Genomic DNA, 18,956 nt, shown 5'->3' with positions numbered 1-18,956 from the left:
ACCATCTGCCCTCGGTGCGGGACTGCCATTATGGTTATCTTATATATTCATGATTGGATGAGTGATGAGGAATTTCACAAAGAGAGGAATCAGTTTATTGTTGTCACCAACAATTACAACTTAAAGTCACCTGTATTCATATCATATACAGTGCTAGAGTTCATAGCATTGTGTTTAATTCTATACAAGTTTCGACAGACGTCTGCATGCTCAACTGTCCTAGAAAGTCTCAGCCACTAATAGGAAATATCCATTGGACACGCAACATTTCTTGCTAACATTTTTGTCTATTTCATGCTATATACTGTTCAAATGAACAACCTACAACTTGTGAAGCATGTTACGAATTTGCTGCAACATAGTTAAGAGCAATTCTGATTAATTTACAGAAATTTCCACAGTATCTCTCGTAAAACCAAAAAGGTACATTGGCATTTTTGTTGTTGTTTGTATTGAGGATCAGCATCATGCGTAAGCTGTAAAAGAGTGGGCTTTCAAGAGGTTTTGAAACTGATGTAGGGTTGTAGTTTACGAGGTCATGCAAACAGTACAGTGGGATTCATAAGTATTGCTCAGCAAATTATCTATAACTATGTTCGTTGGTTTTATCTTCTTCCAACGTATTTTTACGTTTACTGGTTCAAAGGTTGTAAGCAGATTGGTGTTTTGTGTCAGTTCTTGAAGCTTTCATTGCTTAAAACAAAGGGAGTAAATGTGGTGATGGACAGTTTGTTTGGTAATACTTATGGATCCCACTGTACAAGTTCTATCTCTCTCTGTCCAACAGTTCAGCCCTTGGATGGGAAGAGTTTCGTGTTTTTTTAAGAATTCAGGTGCTTTCTGATTCTCCAGCAGTGCAATGAGGATTATGCACAGAGCAGGGAAACACCCGCTTACGTCAGCAGTGGTGTTGAACTCTATTTTACTCTACCAGCGCATTTATTTCTGTTGTACCAATTAACCACAAGTCAGACAATGTAGTGAATACACACACCTCCATTCTAGAACTATCAGTGAAATGAGTGGCCAGACTTTAAATCTTGAAGCTACACTACCTACATCTCGCCATGTCACTATCAGCTCCACTCAGCTCATTTAATATCTTACAGTTGGCCCCCGTGGCAGAGTGGTTGGCACATCGCGGTACGAAGCCAGGGGTGCCGAGTTTGAATCCCAGCCTGAGCATGGATGTTCGAGTGTCCATTCATCATATCATCACTCACTTTGCAAATTAGCCAAAAGTGGCACAAGAAGCCAAGTAAAATAAAGCAAATCAATCAATTGGCAGGTTTATTATTTAATTATGTATATAGTCTTTTGGAGCAATTCATTTATATAAAAGTCTCTTGCTTAGTCTCCAAATATTGTGTTAGTAGACTCAGTCAATTCTCACCTGGAGGCACATGGTGGTTCGGATCCCACTTTAAACTGCAGGTTGTCCCGATGAGCCTTACTGTGCATGAAGTGGACTTAAATTACTAAATCAATCAAATCTCACCATTCACACACATACATGCACACAATATCTCTCTCTCTGTGGGAGTACGCCCTTAACATTTTAGTATATCATCCTCGTGTACACAAAACTGAAGAAACATACGAGGGTGGATCATTAAGTATCACACAACAATTTTTTTCCCGCGATGTTATTGTGGCTGGGACGTTGAAATTTTACAGATGTATGGTTTGAAGTTCGCGCTAGAGACGGAATTTGTTTGATCAGGTATAACTTTTGTGGCAGAAGCGTGAACTACTTAACAAGGATGGCACGCATGTTATTGTCGTTAACGTGTGAAAAGCAAAGAGCTGTAGTTTGTTTTTTTGTGGACGACAGGACAAAACCCAAGTGAAATTCTCAGGGAAATGTTGGGCGTGTATGGGGAAGACTGTTTGGACCGTAGCAACATCTCCAGGTGGTGCACCTGAGGCCGTCTGAAGCTTGTTGACTCGTCACGTTCCGGGCGACCAGTAAAAGCTGCAACGAAACTGAATGTTACAGCCATTGAGCAGGCAATTCTCAATGACCGGCGGATCCATCTGAGAACCTTGTCAGGCCGGTTCAACATTTCAGACTTTCATCTGTTTGGCCCAATGAAGAAATTCCTAGATGGCCAACGCTTCAATTCCGATGAAGAAGTGAAATCGGTTGTGCGCAGATGGCTGTATTCCAAATTGACGGAGTTCTATGAACAGGGTATATTGAAACTAGTGCCACGATGGGAAAAATATGTTGAAAAGCTTGGCTCCTATGTCGGAAAGTAGCTAAAAGATGTGGTTTCAATGTGTATAATTTATGTTGTCTTACCTATTAAACTTTCTTTTTAAAAAAAATGTAGTGCGATACTTAATGATCCACCCTCGTAGTATATTTTAATGTTTTTTTTAATTTGACACTGTCAAGGTATACAGATTCATAATCCAAACAATTATAATAATAATAGTACACTTTGAATTACTTTATTCTATTCATCCTGTAGTTCTATTTAAAAGTCATTTAACTAGTTTTTATAAGTTCTTTCAGTAAAATATCTCTGTATCATATAAATTAGTTAAGTACAATATGAAGTAGCCTCTCAAAATATGCCTACTTCTGTAATTTGAACTAACAAACTGTCTTTTAAGTTCTGACACACTTGAAATTGGATGAAAAAATTCAAGTATGTAGCAGTAAGGATTATTAATACTGTAATAAGTACACAATATTCTGTGATATTTTTTATTGAGACCGTAAATCAACGGTTAATTTCAATAGAGCATCACAACAATATGAGCAGAAGTAATTTACAGAGGCAAATGTGCAATAGAAATATACAATATATTTAAACAAAGTGCCCATTTATAAAAATAGATGTCATTTTTAAAATTAATGTTTAGCAATTCTTAACACTACATTTAATAACAATGAAGTTACCAAATAAATAAAATGGAATGTTTATACATGTAACAATTAATGACCAATTAACATGGAATATTTTTTACAAAAATAGAACTTTTCTTTAGAATATAGTAAAAATATGTCAATCATGATTAAATATACTTTGTGTGGGTTTTAACTTCTGTATTTCATAGTGAAATGTTAAAAATGTAGACATGGCAACAATTTTAAACAAAGTCATGATTCATTTTAAAGTATGTTAGAGACGAATTGATATGAAATTTTTGCTGATAATGATAAAGTACCAATCTGATATAAATTGCAAATTCATTCAAGAACCTGAATGGGTTTATTAACCTCCATAATCAATGCAACCAGATGACTGCCATGTGTTTTACCTTTGAAAAAGAAATTGTGAAATTGGACGTTTATTTACAAAACTGGACATGTAAATTACATAGTTATAGCCATTAAAATGACAGAATTTTGCACTTAGTTACAGACTCATCATAGAAACATCAGATTGGGAAAATTACTGGCCATTTTACTGATAACCCAATGCACTCATATTTTAATATCAGCAAATAATGCTAGAGCACGGGTTCCATCCCTAATGTATACATTTATTTTTAACTACTACATACTTTCCCAGCTGTTATTAATGTTCAGAAATCCTAAAATCTTACTATTAGTCTTAGGGAAGTAGAGATAATGCAAACAGGACTTAAGATCAAGTAAACCTTTGTTGATTAAACTACGGCCAAACCAATATTACCCACCGACACGTTACCACAAAATTTATTCATGCAAAACTGGTTGGTGTAGAATAAAAAGAAGCTTTGCATTTTGCTTATTTTCCAGGAAAATTACACTCTACCAAAATCTTGCGTGGCCTTTTTGAGGACCTCACGAAAGGTCAAATTGCAGGAAAAGTATTGGCCGGTATGAGTAATTGCTTGAGTGTAATTTGTACAAGGGAAATTCTGAAAGTTTGTGGATTGGCAACACTGCGCCGAGTCTGTGATTGTTGCACGTGGTGGAAGCATTTTAGGGAAGGTAAACGTAATGTGCAGGATAAGGCGAGAAGTGGGTGTCCCCAACATCATTGAATGATGAGAACATTGTGAAAGCAGAGACATTGTTAAAAGAAGATAAGACGTTTGGCGATTCGTGAATTGGCAGCTAAACTGAATGTTGGTGTAGCAAGATGTCACAAAATCATTAAGGAACACCAGAAAATGTCTCATGTTTGTGCAAGATGGGTGCCACGTTCACCGAGTGTGAAGAACAGAAGGTCTGTCGCGTTCAGTGTTTGGAGAAAATTGGTGGGCAGTTTCTAGACCATCCTCCATACAGCCCAGACCTTGCACCCTGTGATTTTTGGGCATTTCCAACACTTAAGAAAGAGTTACACGGAACGAAGTTTAGCACGAACCAGGAAGTGAAAGCTGTCACATCCACAACCTTACACAGACTCTCAGAAAATGGTCTGCAACATGTGTTCGAGAAGCTAGTGCATCGCTGGAATCTGTGTATAGAGTGTGAAGGGTGCTATTTCAAAAAGGAAACTCACACCAACCCTCGTACTGACTCGAACTCTGAATAGTGATCTCAGTCCACGAACTTTCAAAACAACCCTTGCAAGAAACTGCAATATTTATAATTATTATATGTATGTATATATTTACACAGTATTATTTTATAAATGAAACATCATGAAGCAGTATTTACTCGGATATAAACTATAAAATTATGAAAAATATATAAAAGAATATAAAAACAAACGGAAATCACACTTTTCAATTTTAAAAAATGTCTTGTGACAGCTATGTACAGTTATTGTGTAACTGCGAATTTACATAAGTCATTGGGTTACTGTAATAAATTCCAACCAATACTTTCCGGTACTCATACCATCATCACCATTGGTATCAGCTCAGCCCTAGTTTTAACCCATCCTTTTCTACATTTTCTCACTTCACTACCTTAATATTTACATGTTCACCATTACTCTTCTGACCATCAGAGTCAATTTTTCACTCATGTCATAAAATTTACCACTTGAATAAATTCTAGTTTTTACTGCGATCAAAATCTTCATGTCAAAAATAACCCTGTACTAAATAGTATTAATGTTTTTTTTAAAAGAAAGAAACAAACAAACAATATGCGTCTGACAGAAAATCAAATTAAAATTTCGAATTCTGTGAATCTTAGCGATATTTTTATACAAGTAACACCAATTTTTCTTGCACACAAAGATAGACTTCGATGTCATTAAAGACAAAAGCAAAGATTTTAGAAGCTTTGAAATTTATAATTGTGTGTCACTGTTGTGACGTTTGTCCAGTTCCCATTATTCTGATACATTTTGAAAACCAAGCAAGATATTACTGTAAGAATGCACCAATATGAAGGACTAACAAAATAAAACACAATGTGGCTACATAGCCAACAGTGTTGCACTTCACAATTTTTTTATTTTATTTTTTTGCAAATTGAACATTAATAGTTTTATTTACTCATTTGAAACAAAACCAAATAAACCAGAAACTTAAATTAGTGTTAAATTAGTTATACCTCTATAACTTCTAATGTCCAGTTTGAAAAAAAAATGGAACTGCTTCCAACCACTGTTAGCCATATGGCCACATTGTTAAACTGTTCAGTCTGCCAACAATAATATTTTTCACCTGTGGCTGCACATTTGTCATGCATATAAATAACTTTGCCACCTCCACATAAAACTAGACACATGAAAATGTTCTTAGACCGTCAACTAACAAATCCAATTTTAACTGTGTTTGCTCAAAAAATTGACTGACAACCAGCAGAACAATAATTAATATATATATTTTTAAAGGCATGATATGCTTGTGACACTTTTCACTTGGCAAGCAGGTTAAAATGTTGCTGAGTATATCTTTTAAGAGATTTGAGAAGCTCAACTTTATGCTGATAGAATATTTTTTTATGCTTTTGTTATTTTTGTGACCAATTCATGGATATATACTTTTAATGGATTATTTTTCAGCATATAGGTATACTATTACTGTTTTTATGAAGGTTTATCTTTCCATTAGAGTTTTCAGTTATGTATAATATATAAACTGCTAAATAGGTGCCCACTCAGCATCAAATAACATGGGTACCTGGGGGGTAAAGGCAGTCAGGGGCGTGATGCTGATGACATCACCCCCAGTCACGACCGGATCAAGAAAGTGTGGGGCGTTACCGCACACCCCCTATATGCCTTCATGGCGTGGTGCTAAGAACAGGGGAGCACTTTACTTTTTTTTTTACACCCCAAAGCTGCATACATCATGGATACCCATTTATAAAAGTAAAACTGCATTCAAAATGGGAGTGCATCCACAAAAATCATTACATATGTATACAGGAATGAATAGCATCAAGTCAATATATAGAAAACAATAAGATATACTTCTTAAGGAATGTAGCAGAGTTCAAAATTATCACAGTTGGTTTTGACTGTTCATTGTAGTTTTCTCAAACTAATATTTTCACTTCTGCAATCAAACAAATATTGTATATATTGTGATGTGTAACTAAAACTGGATAATAGAGTGCACTGTTGCTGGTACATTATCTCTTCCTTTTAAGTCACATAACTCCATTACAACAAGGCATCCTGAGACTTCACCACCTAAAGCCTCCACCAATTGGCATGATGCTTTCAATGAACCTATAATACACCAAACATAAGCAAAAGTTATATATAGCAAGTAATTATGCAAGGTAGGTTTTACATAATAAAAAATAAAATAATTTGTTTCCATAGACCCATTACAGATTACAATAAAAAAGCCACACAATGTGATTGATTGTCCAATGTGACTGGTTGTAATTAATTTCACAGCATGTGCTTAACAAGCACAGTCGGTGGGATGCAGTAGGTTTCTGAACTAGGTTATTTTATGTTGCTTTTTCTGCCACTCTTTGCTAATCGGGACAATTTATTGATTGATTTGGTTTATCGCTTTTCTGCCACTCTTGGCTAATCGAGACAATTTATTGATTGATTTATCGTTTATCTGACACTCTTGGCTAATTGGGACAATTTATTGATTGATTTATCGTTTATCTGACACTCTTGGCTAATTGAGACAATTTATTGATTGATTTGGTTTATTCCTTTTCTGCCACTCTTGGCTAATTGGGACAATTTATTGATTGATTTATCGCTTTTCTGCCACTCTTGGCTAATTGAGACAATTTATTGATTGATTTGGTTTATCACTTTTCTGCCACTCTTGGCTAATCGGGACAATTTATTGATTGATTTGGTTTATCGCTTTTCTGCCGCTCTTGGCTAATCGGGACAATTTATTGATTGATTTGGTTTATCGCTTTTCTGCCACTCTTGGCTAATCAGGACATTTTATTGATTGAGTTGGTTTATCGCTTTTCTGCCACTTTTGGCTAATCTGGACAATTTATTGATTGATTTGGTTTATCGCTTTTCTGCCACTTTTGGCTAATCGGGACAATTTATTGTTTGATTTGGTTTATCGCTTTTCTGCCACATTTGGCTAATTGCAAAGATGAGCAAGAGTGATGGCTGATATGAATGAAATTGAAGAAGGGACCCTCACAAAGAACACCCATGCCTAGTCCGGGATTTGAACCTGGGACTCCTGGCACTGTAGCATGCTGTGCTAATCACCATGGAGGTTGGTGTCAGTGCTGGATCTACAAACCGTTTAACCCCCCAGTGCGGGGAAGCCCGGAGACAAGTAAGGCTCTAGGAGGGGCCTTAGCCATCGTATATGCGTATGTAAAAAAAAAAACGTAGTTCCTCAGGGGTACAGAAACTAATACAATACGTATATACAGGTAAAGGTAAAATTTAAAGCTCCCTGTGCATATAGCACCATGCCATGAATGCACATTTAGGGTATGTGGGGGTAGGGCCGCACATATTATCGATGATCAGCACTACGCTCCATCCGCCTTTACCCCTCCCCCGGGATACCATTTGATTTGAGGCTGGGTGGGCCCTAGAACCGCTTTATGCGGGGGACAAAGTCTGAAAAATTCTGACTAGATCATCCATCCGGGGTATCCCACCTGTCAGTGAAACTATTATATATGAGTATGTGTACATATGTGTGTGTGTGTGTGCAAAGGTAGGTAGGTGGGGAGGGGCTTTTGGTAATATTTTGCTTTGGGGCGCGATAAGTAGATCCGCACTGGTTGGTGTAATCCCGATGATGGGGATGACTGGTGATACAATTAGATGAGTGAAGGAAGAATCACAAACACATGTGGATGGCACAAATCCTACAGAGGATTGATTATTCTGGCTGCAGGTCCAGGCGCCAGAGCCTCAATAGCCTACAAAATGCAGTCCAGGGTACACTAATTGGAAGAGATGTTGACAATTGAGTGTCTTTGGAAAGGCTCACCACATACGCCAAAATTTTTTCACAAATTCACTATCAGATAACTAACATTTTGTCTTTGCTATTTCTGAGCTCCCAGCAAATGATACAAGCAAACATTGTTATATAATTGCATATATGTTAGAGCTAAATCTTTGATACATTTTTGTGAGAGAAGTTGGTTTACCACCAGAAAATGCGATAACAGAGAATACGCCACTATGCCAGTGTAACTTTAACATGTGCACTGCCAAGATTAATTTCCTGGGGGAGAGATTGTATGAAAAAAAAGGTAAAAAAAAGGTAAAGTGTTCCCCTGTGCTTAGCACCACGCCATGAAGGCGTATAGGGGGTGTGGGGGTAACGCCCCACACTTTCTTGATCCGGTCGTGAGTGGGGGTGATGTGATCAGCATCACGCCCCTGACCGCCTTTACCCCCCAGGGTTTCCCCCAGGTACCCATGTTACTCGACACTGGGTGGGCACCGGGGCCGCTTCCATCGTTAGAAAAGTTCCCGGATTTGAACCGGCCGGGGATCGAACCCGGGACCTTTAGCATGGTAGTCAGACGCGTTACTGAGGAATTCTAAAGGCAACTTACCACCAGTTGCTAATAGATCGTCAACTAGAAGAACTTTTTGGCCACTTCTAATACTATCACTCTGTGCTTCAAATGCATCCTGCAAAAAATAAACCCAATTACAAGTAATATTAAAGGTTCTTTCATGTAAATTTATTTAAATATTTTTATTCTTAACCAAAGAAAAGTATCTTTGAAAATTAGATTGTAAAGATTTTAATTTATAATTACAAATTTCTGCTTGAATGAGTGATTAAAAGTCAAATATAGAATCACGTATAAACTCAGCCTTCATAGAACTGATGCCCAGGATAAGTAAGAAAATCTATTGAAATCTGCAGTGGTGTAAAGCAAAGTGGTTTGTGTAGTATTTAAATTGAGAATGTGTAGGATTATTTCTTGGTAAGCTGGTTCCACTGTATTCATAGTATAGAGGATCAACTTGTGACCAAAAAAGTGTTGTTTAGTTGAGTTTCTCCCAGTGCATGGTAGGGAATCAATAGAGGGTACTTGTATGTGAGGCTCAGTCAATAAATAACGACGCAGAGGATATTTCACAGTACTTACGTAACAAACCTCAGAAGTATTGTCCACCACTGTTTAGGCATTTATCCCATTGTGGCACCAGTCGCAAAATGGCATGCTCGTAGAACTCCTTTGGCTGCTGGTGGAACCAATTGCACATGTATTCCTTGATGTCATCGTCCGATTGAAACAGTTGTCCCTGCAGTGCTTTTTTGAGCCCACTGAAGATGTGGAAGTCACATGGGGACAGATCTGGACTATGGGGGGGGGGGCCTCAGGACTTCCCACTTAATTTTTTTCAGACATTCCTTTGTTGCGTTGGCTGTGTGTGATTTAGCATTGTCAGGCAATAGGACGACACCACACGAAAGGTGACTAGGACGTTTCGATTTGATTGCCTTCCTGAGCTTCGTTAATGTTCCACAATACCGCTGGGCATTGACTGTAGCTACATGCTCCAGGAAGTCAACGAGGAACAGTCCCTTGCGATCGAAGAAGAACGAAAGCATGACCTTCCTGGCACTAGTGTGGAGGGTCTTGAACTTTTTTGGTGGAGGGGAATCTGCGTACTTCCACTAACGACGACTGCTGTTTCAACTCGGGCTCAAAGTGGTTGCACCAACTTTCGTCACCGGTAACAATTGCTGAGAGGAAAATCGTCCCCACAGTCGTCGTAATGCTGCAGTGATTGAGGAGACACGTCCATGCGATAGGCCTCTTGTTCTGGTGCCAACTGATGCGGGACCCATTGGGAATGACTGGACACGGCCGCTGCTCGATTAGCAGCGTTTGTGCATACCTTGCCAGACACGTAAAGCCATCTAGTGGGAAAACGGGCACGAATCAGTTTCGTCACACCTGCATCTCCATTACGGGCCCGTCGACCCATTTCTAGCTACCATAGTTTTGGTGTAATATCCTCTGCTTCGTTATTTCTTCATTGAGCTTAATATACATATTAAAAAAAGCTGTGCTACTCAATGCACATTATGAAAAAAAATATGTATTGTCTTAAACAAGAAACTGTAAATTTGTTCATTACATAAGATGGAGAATGCATGAGGGAAAAGTAGTTTTTAATGTGTGCACAATGCAACACAGCTCTTCGCATTGGATTTCATGGTAGTGTTCACAAGTACCCAACTGAGTCTCACTGGTGAAGTGAGGAGAGAAAGAGAGTGAGTGTGTTAATGTGTAAAAAAAAGATATACATGCTGTGAATTCATAGCAATAGATCATGAACCATCCTTACACGGCTTTAAACAACAGGAAACAACTAAATTTACAAAGATTCACAAACTGTGAATTTTGCACATAACACTTACAGAGCCATATTCCAATGTATATGTGACTTGCTTCACTTCTCCTGGAAGTTTCCCTTTCTTTCTTATGGGTACAAATGGTACTCCGAGTTCTAGTGCTATTACAGTACCAAATAGAAAACCTCTAGATTCAAGCCCAGCAATGACTTCTGTTTGTGGAATATGCTTTCTAATATAATTGACTAGGATATCTCGTAAACTGCGGAAAGATTCTGGTTCCTTCAATACGGAAAATATGTCCCTATAGAAAAGATATAAAAAATTACAATAAGAAATTCACAATGACACATATAAATGTCACAAAACACAGATAACTCAGCTAACTATATTTTCACTAAAAATCTTTAATATATGAAAAAATAAAGCACTTCATTCAAAAATCCCCTAATTTAATGTTACTGCTGGAAAGCTAATGTACTTGATGGTAATAAAAAAAGCAACCAAAACATTTATTAAATGTAACTACAAGTTACACATGTGCAGCAGGCCCAAGGTGATGCATGAATTGTCAATTTAATCAGTAATTGAAATATTTGATAATTTAAATTTTTACAAAGAACCACATGTAAGAAACTGACAAAGGAGTGGTTCCTGTGCTCTTACTGGCCACGAGATGGGACCACCACATCTAATTCACCTTTCAGGAAAGCAGGCATCTGACCCATTCCTCACAAATTTTCAGTTAGATGACACTCCCATCTAGATAATAGATGGTGAATAAATGTGTCCATTATTTGAAATATGAGGGAAGTTCCGAAAGTTCGTAGATTGGCAACACTGTGCTGATTCTGTGTAAGTCGAGTCTGAGATTGTTGCACGTGAAGATAGCCTGTGGTTTGCTTTGTTAATGTATGAGTGAACCAACGTGCAGCTGTTGTTTGTTTGCTCGCTATAAAAGTCGAACTGCAGAGTATATTACAATGGCGGATGAGAATGATATACCGATAATTACTAGACAAAGGATCGCTATTGAATTTTGTGTGACGTTACGCAAAAGTGGCCATGAAACGTTTGATATGATCAAAGAAGCTTACAGTGACAAAGAAATGGGCAGATCGACCGTATTCAAGTGGTGGAAGCATTTTAAGGAAGGTAAACGCAATGTGCAGGATAAGGCGAGAAGTGAGCATCCATCAACATCAGTACACGATGAGAACATTGTGAAGTTAATGTTGATTTTGTTTTTTGATATCCGTTGAATAGTACTGCAGCATTAGGTTCCAAGTAATCAAACTGTATATAGAGATTATTATGCTAATGTTTTGCAAGTGCATTTGAAGGGTGCAATTCACAACTTCACACGTATGGTTTCTTCTGCAGGATAACGCTAAGCCACATGTGGCATGGCGAGGTATGGCAGCTTTGGAGAAAATTGGTGGGCAGTTAAACAATCCTTCATACAGCCCAGACCTTGAACCCTGCGATTTTTGGGAGTTTCCAAAACTTAAGAAAGAGTTAGGCGGAAGGAAGTTTAGCAAGGACCAGGAAGTGAAAGCTGTCACATTCACTCTCAGAAAATGGTCTGCAACATGTGTTTGAGAAGCTAATGTATCGCTGGAATCGGTGTATAGTGTGTGAAGGGTGCTACTTCGAAAAGGAAACTCACACAAACCCTCGTACTGACTATGACTCCGAATAGTGATCTCAGTCCATAAACTTTCGGAACAACCCTCGTACATTAACACTATGCTACCTTCATCACTTCATTATGTAATACTACTACCCAGAATTATTTTGTCTTCCTTTTCACGGTAACGGTTCTGATTGTTTTATGATTTCTCCCAGCACAAAGACTAATTATCGTATAATTTTGGAAATCATTGTCACACGAAATTTGAACCTTCCTTAAAATAATGAGCACTGTTTGGACTAAAAAAAAGAGTGTTATTTATGTTGAAAAAAACAACAACTTAAAAATTACCTTATGCAAGCATGCACACTTCTCATGGACACAATATTCTTCGTTGACAAGCGACAGTAAATATCGTAGAAGCATGGGAATGAATGTAGAAGTAAATCGTAACCTTAGTAGAATGCATTTAGGGAGTTTTTTTTAATGCTAAAGGAACCTAACCTGCCTAACCTAACCACGAAAGCATATATTGAACAAAATCTTAAGCAATCACTAAAACTCTGCAGTATGTGTTAACAGACATACATCGAAATCGAACCATGTAAAAATTGCATTCGTAGCATGATGAATTTACAATAAAACAAAAGGAACTTGGGCAATCATAACTAGCCTAGTCATAAGCTAGATCAAGTAGGTATACATGTTGTTATATATCTATTCTAGGGTGACCAGACATACTCTTTTAGAAGTTCATATACTCCATACTCTTTTCAATTTGCAAAAAATTCCCAAATATACTATTTTTCTTGCTATTTAATTTCATTCATTATTTTAAGCGTAAAAATGCCTTAAAATCCACAGAACGGAAAACGTCAAGATGTCAACAAACTGAAATATTTACTCCTTGACTCAAGAATTTCCTATGAACAATTTCAAGTGGCATTTTCATATTCCATCAATAAGCAAAAATCTTTCAAATTCATTGGAATTTAATAATAATGATTATACCACTTTGAACCGATACCGATACTCTTACCGATTCCCATACTTGAAAATTGCAATAATTCAAATTTGTTCAAAATATTGATCAATATTGGTGTGTAAATATTCTCCTCCAATTATATGCATGAACATACCAAGAAATTTGCTTTAGAATATTCAAGAATTGCATCAGAATATTAAAATAGATGTTTTAATTTTGCATAATTTCCAGGATAATTAGACTGTCAAGAAGTCGCGCGGGATTTTTGCGGACCCCTTGAAAGAGCAAAATGCACGCGCACCTTCAACCTATCTTTTTGGTCAACAACTATCTGGTCACCCTATCTATTCTCATATCATCTTTTTACCTGATCATGTATTAACAATAATTATCAAACTGGCTTACTTTAATATATTGTTAATACACATATTCATCTTATTAATTGTAAACTTTATTATTATTATTACATACAAGACACTTGTTTCGGACCACTGCCGAAATATAGTGGATACATGCATGCTAGGAAGGATGATTACAGCAGTGTAATGTATAATATTGAACATCTTGATATCACAAAGCAATTGTCGCACATGGAACATCAATCGCTACACTTTCCCCTTCCTTTTCGATGTACAATTTATGCACTATACAAATTTACCCTCAGACATTAAGGTAATACTCACCTAAAAAGGATCCCAGGTTTCGGAAAATCAGGGTAGTTTCTGATTCTTTCTTTCAGATCGTTAGTCGCTACAGAATCAGAGTCCGTCATTTCGAGAGAAGAGGTTTTCTACGTGATACAAGGAATAATTCTCGTCTATCACCAGCCTTGCACTTTATGCATATGTTTATTCACTACACAACCACAGATTATATTACTTATACGTGCACTTTGCCAGCATTGCAAACGTCTTCCAAAAAATTATACTGTTCCAAAAAATTGAAGTCCAACGTAAAATTTCGTATCAGTGTGATAATTCAAATTCATTGCAATTTTAGTTCTAGTTTATTATCTTTGAGGAGTAAGGAAAATATCAATTAAACGCAATGTACATATTTCTTCCAGTGTTTGATGGTTGATCCATCAGCATTTCACCTACATGTAGTACGAGTAGGTTGGCAATCTTGTCAATCTATCGCACATCTTCTGTTCGATTGATCGATATGGTGTTGTATACAAGTTTATAATCTGTGCACCAAAATTTGTGCTCAAGTTTCGAAATATGGATGCTTATGTTTTCGTCGTTTTTTTAAATTTGTTGTACACTGCAAACAAGGTGTTTTCTGTAGAAAATATTTATTATGCTGATTCAGGATTTTGTAAGGAAGGCGAATATTTCAACGTGAACTTAATGAAATGTATGTCTTGCGAGGAGGATAAATATTTGGTTCCTTCGTTTGACAGTAAGTAGTATTATTTACTCCAGCAATAAAGAATGCATATGCTGAGAATTTTCAATTTCTGACACATAATTATACAACTGTCCATTAGTAGGAACGGTAACACTACTATACCGGAGACGGATTTTATCAAATTTACACGAGAAAGTGTACTAATCTGATATTCCCCGGACAGATTTTTTCAGTTTTACAGAAGAAACTACTTACGGTAATAAGTTCCTGTAGCATTGTCTAACATCTGGAAGGTGTTTTGTGTGATGTGGGAATGTTTCATAGCGGAAATTCAACCATTGACACACAGCCCCACGAACCATTTCCGGTAAGGATAGGTTAGGTAGGGTCACGTATAGGTTACAATAGTTAAAAATTGTTTCGAAAATAATATGGTAACGATTGTATAAGTCGGAGACGGATATATTCAAATTTACAGGAGAAAAGACGAGAAAGTACTTACGGAATTGCGTTTTGAGGACTTTCTGAAGCCGGGGAAATTGTTTTTTCGAATCGTGCAACTTATTTGGCCTGTAAGTAAGGTATTTTTCATCATTCATGCATCTCCGTTGTATGATAGCTCGTGCCGCCATTACCGTCGACTACGTAAATCAAATGTTCCGTGCGTTCGATTATGTAACTCCCTGTCAGTGTAGCAACCACCCGGTAGTTTTACAAGATGACGTGTGAGCGGGTGTTTATGTGTATGTTTACTCTAGTTTATGTCCTTTTCCTTAGGAATACATGTCATATATCGTTGGAAAGTTTATTTTATAAGGAATTGAACAACGTAAATCCCAAAGCGAGGAAAAATTTCCTGAAGGAGTAAATTGAGAAAAACCGATGTTGTCCGGATATGCGTAATTGAACGTACTCAGGAATTTTTTCGATGTTGAAGCACATATTTAGGGGTGAAATGAGTGGTAATGGAACCTAACCTAACCTCGTAGGCATACCTCGACCCCGTGAATGGATAGTGGGGCTATCGTGAACAGAAAGTATAAAAAGAAAAAGGTACTTACCCAAAGAAATGCCGAGTGACGCACCACGATCGCGCACCGCGAACGCAAAGAAGCAATCACCATGCAGATAAGGACGTAAAGTAGAGTCTAGCCTCAATTTTCGCTTAAAAACCTTTTGTGAATAGTTTGTGCGGCATTTATCGGTTCATAAGTTTGGAAACACTTGCACATCAGCTGACGATAGACAACATGAGTCAAGATTTGCCCGCTGAATTAGCAACGACCAATAAATATAATGTTAAATGTTATTATAATGTTAAAAATAACGCTTTTTTCATGGAAAAAAAAGTGATCCCCAGCTTGAAAAATGTTCCGGTATGCATATGAGGTAAGTAGAAATGATTTTTATTTGAAAATAAATGAGTTTAATGTGTCTCCGGCTTATACAACTGGTACCAAAAATATAATATAATGTATAGGTAACAGTTTCATAGATCGGAGACACATTAAAATCTGATATTTTGTGTTTCGCGTGGTTCGTACTTACCAATTGTGTATTGCGGAACATAGTTCAAGGTGCCATTATGCTTTTTACAAGAAAAAAAACACAATTTTTCACATAGAGAGTAATTTCTTTGACTCCTTTTTTCGCTTCCATAACACAGAATATGCCTGGCAAATCTTGACTGTCGTAGGGCAAGCAAATGAAAGCAATGGCAATTGTGTGTCGGTGAGATATTTCTCTTGATTTCCCGGTCAAATATATTCCACGATGAAAGAAAATACCTCGACGAACGTTGTAAACATTGGAGAAACTCATTTCTGTAAGTAGTTTCTTCTGTCAAATTGAAGAAATGTGTCTCCGATGTATGAAACTGTTACCTAATATATAATAGCCCCACGAACCATTGACACACAGCCCCACAAACCATTTGCGGAAACGTACCTTCTTCAGTTACAAAAACACTTTTTTTTTTAAAAAAAAATTGCAATTACTTTGATAAAAAAAACGTGAATACACGTTAAAGAATGTTCTGCGAAGCAGATAGGTAAGTACAAATGTCAAAAATTGACAAAACGAAGAAGTTATAGGTGTCTGGGGAATGTAGTTTTGATCCAATTTAATGCGAATGCATGTCGTTTTCTACGAAAATCTTGCTTTTTCCATGTACTTCCACTCTGTGAGTTTATTTTAATTGTATTTTGTATGTGATGCAGTGAATGTACCATAGCTGTGAATGCAAATTGTAGTATTATTATAGTTTCCACTCAAAACAACCTTAACTTTTTATGAGAGTGCATGTAGATACCTACTTGTCAAACTAATGTGTATTTTCTAGTGTCTGTTGATAATTCTAGGAATTTCTGAGGATTTTCCAAAATCTTATTGATCCATATTTTTTACATGTTTCAGTTGCTTGAACTTTCTTTTAATTATTATTATTTTTTAGAACTTTCATGCATTTGTACTCCAGACTGTCGAGAGGTTGACAATTTAGGAAGCTTTCCAACATGTGAAAAGTGTCCAGCAAATCACGTTCCGTCCAGTGACAGGCAACGATGTATCTTGTGTACTGCAGCTGATAAAACAGAAAACGTGACAGCAAAATGCGATGTCTGTTCTTCAAATCAAATACAAGGCAAGTTTAGTATTTCCTATTAACGCATATATCCTTAATTGATATTTATTTGTTAATTTGTAAGATAAAGCCCAACATAATATATTCTTAGTTATGTTTGTATGATTTCATACTTCATCATCCTCGCCTCCCCGATGGTAATTTTGTCGCCTTGTAATCAAGGGGTCCGAGGTTTGATACCTGATGGAGGCATTTTGCACATTGATTAGATCCCACTTTAAACTTCAAGTCCGGTCCCTAGTAGGCTATCACTGCATACAGTGGACTTCATTCAAAAATTCATTTCAATTTATCATCATCTTCTGCCAACCACCAGATGGGTTGCCAATCTTTATACCTAGTCGTGCCATAAGTTCTGTTCCCTATTACAATAGGTGTAAATAACACAAAATGTTGTTGTACACTAAATCCTTTATTGCCAAGTGTACATTAGGGACACAGGAACGAAACAAAACATAGTCTATTCAAAGTGGCCTCCTTTGGCCTGCACACACATCTTCAATCGTTGAGGCCACGCGTCAATGCACGCACCACATCTTGGTGTATGGAAGCGGCTGCTTTCACTAAATCGGCCGTAAGTGACTCAATATTGCAGTGAGATTTCTTGCAGGCCTTCTGCTCTAAGTAGTCCCAAAGGCGGTAGTCCACTGGGTTGAGATCCGGGCTTCCAGAGGGCCAATCCTCTGCGGCTGTGAAGTTGGGAACATTGTTGGCCAACCACTGCTGGTTCATCTTTGCCCTGTGGGCCGGTGCGGAGTCTTGCTGGAATGTCCAATCTTCAGCAGAAAAGAGAGTGTGATTCAATGGTTTAACTACCTTCTCCAAAACATCGTTCTGGTAATTTGCAGCCTTGGTCTTGACTCCCTGTTCGCAAAAGTGCAGCTGGGTGACACCGTCGTACGACACGCCCCACGAAACCATGACTGAAGCTGGGACCCTAGGAAGTTTGTTGGCAGCTGTGGGCATAAATCCTGTCATTTTGCCGGTTGAATTTTTCTTGTACGGTGAAAATTTTTTCATCGGTGAAAAGGATTCTCCTGTGTTTCCCGTCCGCGTACCGCTGGAGTAACCTCTTGGCTCTTGTGGTTCGTATCTTCTTCAGAGCAGGTGTCAGCAGTTGTCCTGTGGTTCTTCTGTAAGCCCCAAGTTTAAGGTCTTCTTTGATGATGCGGGACATCGTCCTCTTCGGTATATCCATCTCCCGTGCCGTAAGTTTCTGTTTTTGAAGAGGATTTCGACGAATTCGGGCAGCTAGGGCTTTCACAGCTGCTGGCATCCGTGAAGTGCACGGACGGCCACTTCTAGCTCTGTCATCGATAGAGGAGATGTCGTTGAACCGGTTGATGCACCGATACACAAATTTTTGCGTAATTTGTAATGGCTTTAGAAGATTGAAAATCTCCACCGGTGAATTGTTGCATTTATGCAACACGATCACAGCGATCCGATTCTCCTTGCTGGCCCACTCCATCTTAACTGGACAAGTGAACGCCACAAACTAGGGACTGGTTTACGCTACAGGATGCGCATGACCTATTGTAAACACAGCTGGTCGCGGACGTCAGTCGAATGGGCCGTGTGGAGCTCTTGCACTTAGGGACAGAACTTATGGCATGACTGGGTATAGGGTCTGGCAATGTATATCTACCATTTTAATATATTTCCCATAGTAACAGAATGCAACTAATGTAAGGGAAGAT

General features: G+C 37.8%; 2 protein-coding genes across 2 annotated transcripts in view; one reads left to right on the top strand and one right to left on the bottom strand.

Moving 5' to 3' along the window:
- Positions 1 to 2,539: 2,539 nt before the first annotated feature.
- Aprt (adenine phosphoribosyltransferase) lies at positions 2,540 to 14,133 on the bottom strand. The gene is made up of 4 exons (XM_083138793.1): positions 13,946 to 14,133; positions 10,711 to 10,948; positions 8,882 to 8,960; positions 2,540 to 6,581 (listed from the first exon to the last, which is right to left on the bottom strand). The coding sequence occupies exons 1-4, from the start codon at positions 14,032 to 14,034 to the stop codon at positions 6,445 to 6,447; spliced, it is 543 nt and encodes a 180-aa protein (XP_082994919.1). The 5' UTR covers positions 14,035 to 14,133; the 3' UTR covers positions 2,540 to 6,444.
- Positions 14,134 to 14,476: 343 nt separating this feature from the next.
- The window catches only part of LOC146001465 (meckelin), a 56,425-nt gene continuing 51,945 nt past the window's right edge, over positions 14,477 to 18,956 (top strand). Inside the window, exons 1-2 of the mRNA XM_083138792.1 lie at positions 14,477 to 14,666; positions 17,068 to 17,256. Coding sequence (XP_082994918.1) covers positions 14,486 to 14,666; positions 17,068 to 17,256 — 370 coding nt within the window. The 5' untranslated portion in view covers positions 14,477 to 14,485. The remainder of the gene's footprint in view (positions 14,667 to 17,067; positions 17,257 to 18,956) is intronic.

Source organism: Lepisma saccharinum, chromosome 17, assembly GCF_977018435.1.
Source record: "Lepisma saccharinum chromosome 17, izLepSacc3.1, whole genome shotgun sequence".
NCBI lineage: Eukaryota > Metazoa > Arthropoda > Insecta > Zygentoma > Lepismatidae > Lepisma > Lepisma saccharinum.
The sequence above is the reverse complement of the archived record's forward strand: the minus strand, read 5'-3'. Positions and strand labels throughout refer to the sequence as shown.

What these genes read in the sequence shown, in the direction of transcription:
- Aprt (XM_083138793.1), bottom strand. Translation starts at nt 14,034, where the DNA reads ATGACGGACTCTGATTCTGTAGCGACTAACGATCTGAAAGAAAGAATC. An exon ending in ATACATTGGAATATGGCTCT is followed by an intron (nt 8,961 to 10,710) that starts GTAAGTGTTATG and finishes TATTTTTTGCAG; the next exon opens with GATGCATTTGAAGCACAGAG. An exon ending in CGATCTATTAGCAACTGGTG is followed by an intron (nt 6,582 to 8,881) that starts GTAAGTTGCCTT and finishes GGTGTATTATAG; the next exon opens with GTTCATTGAAAGCATCATGC.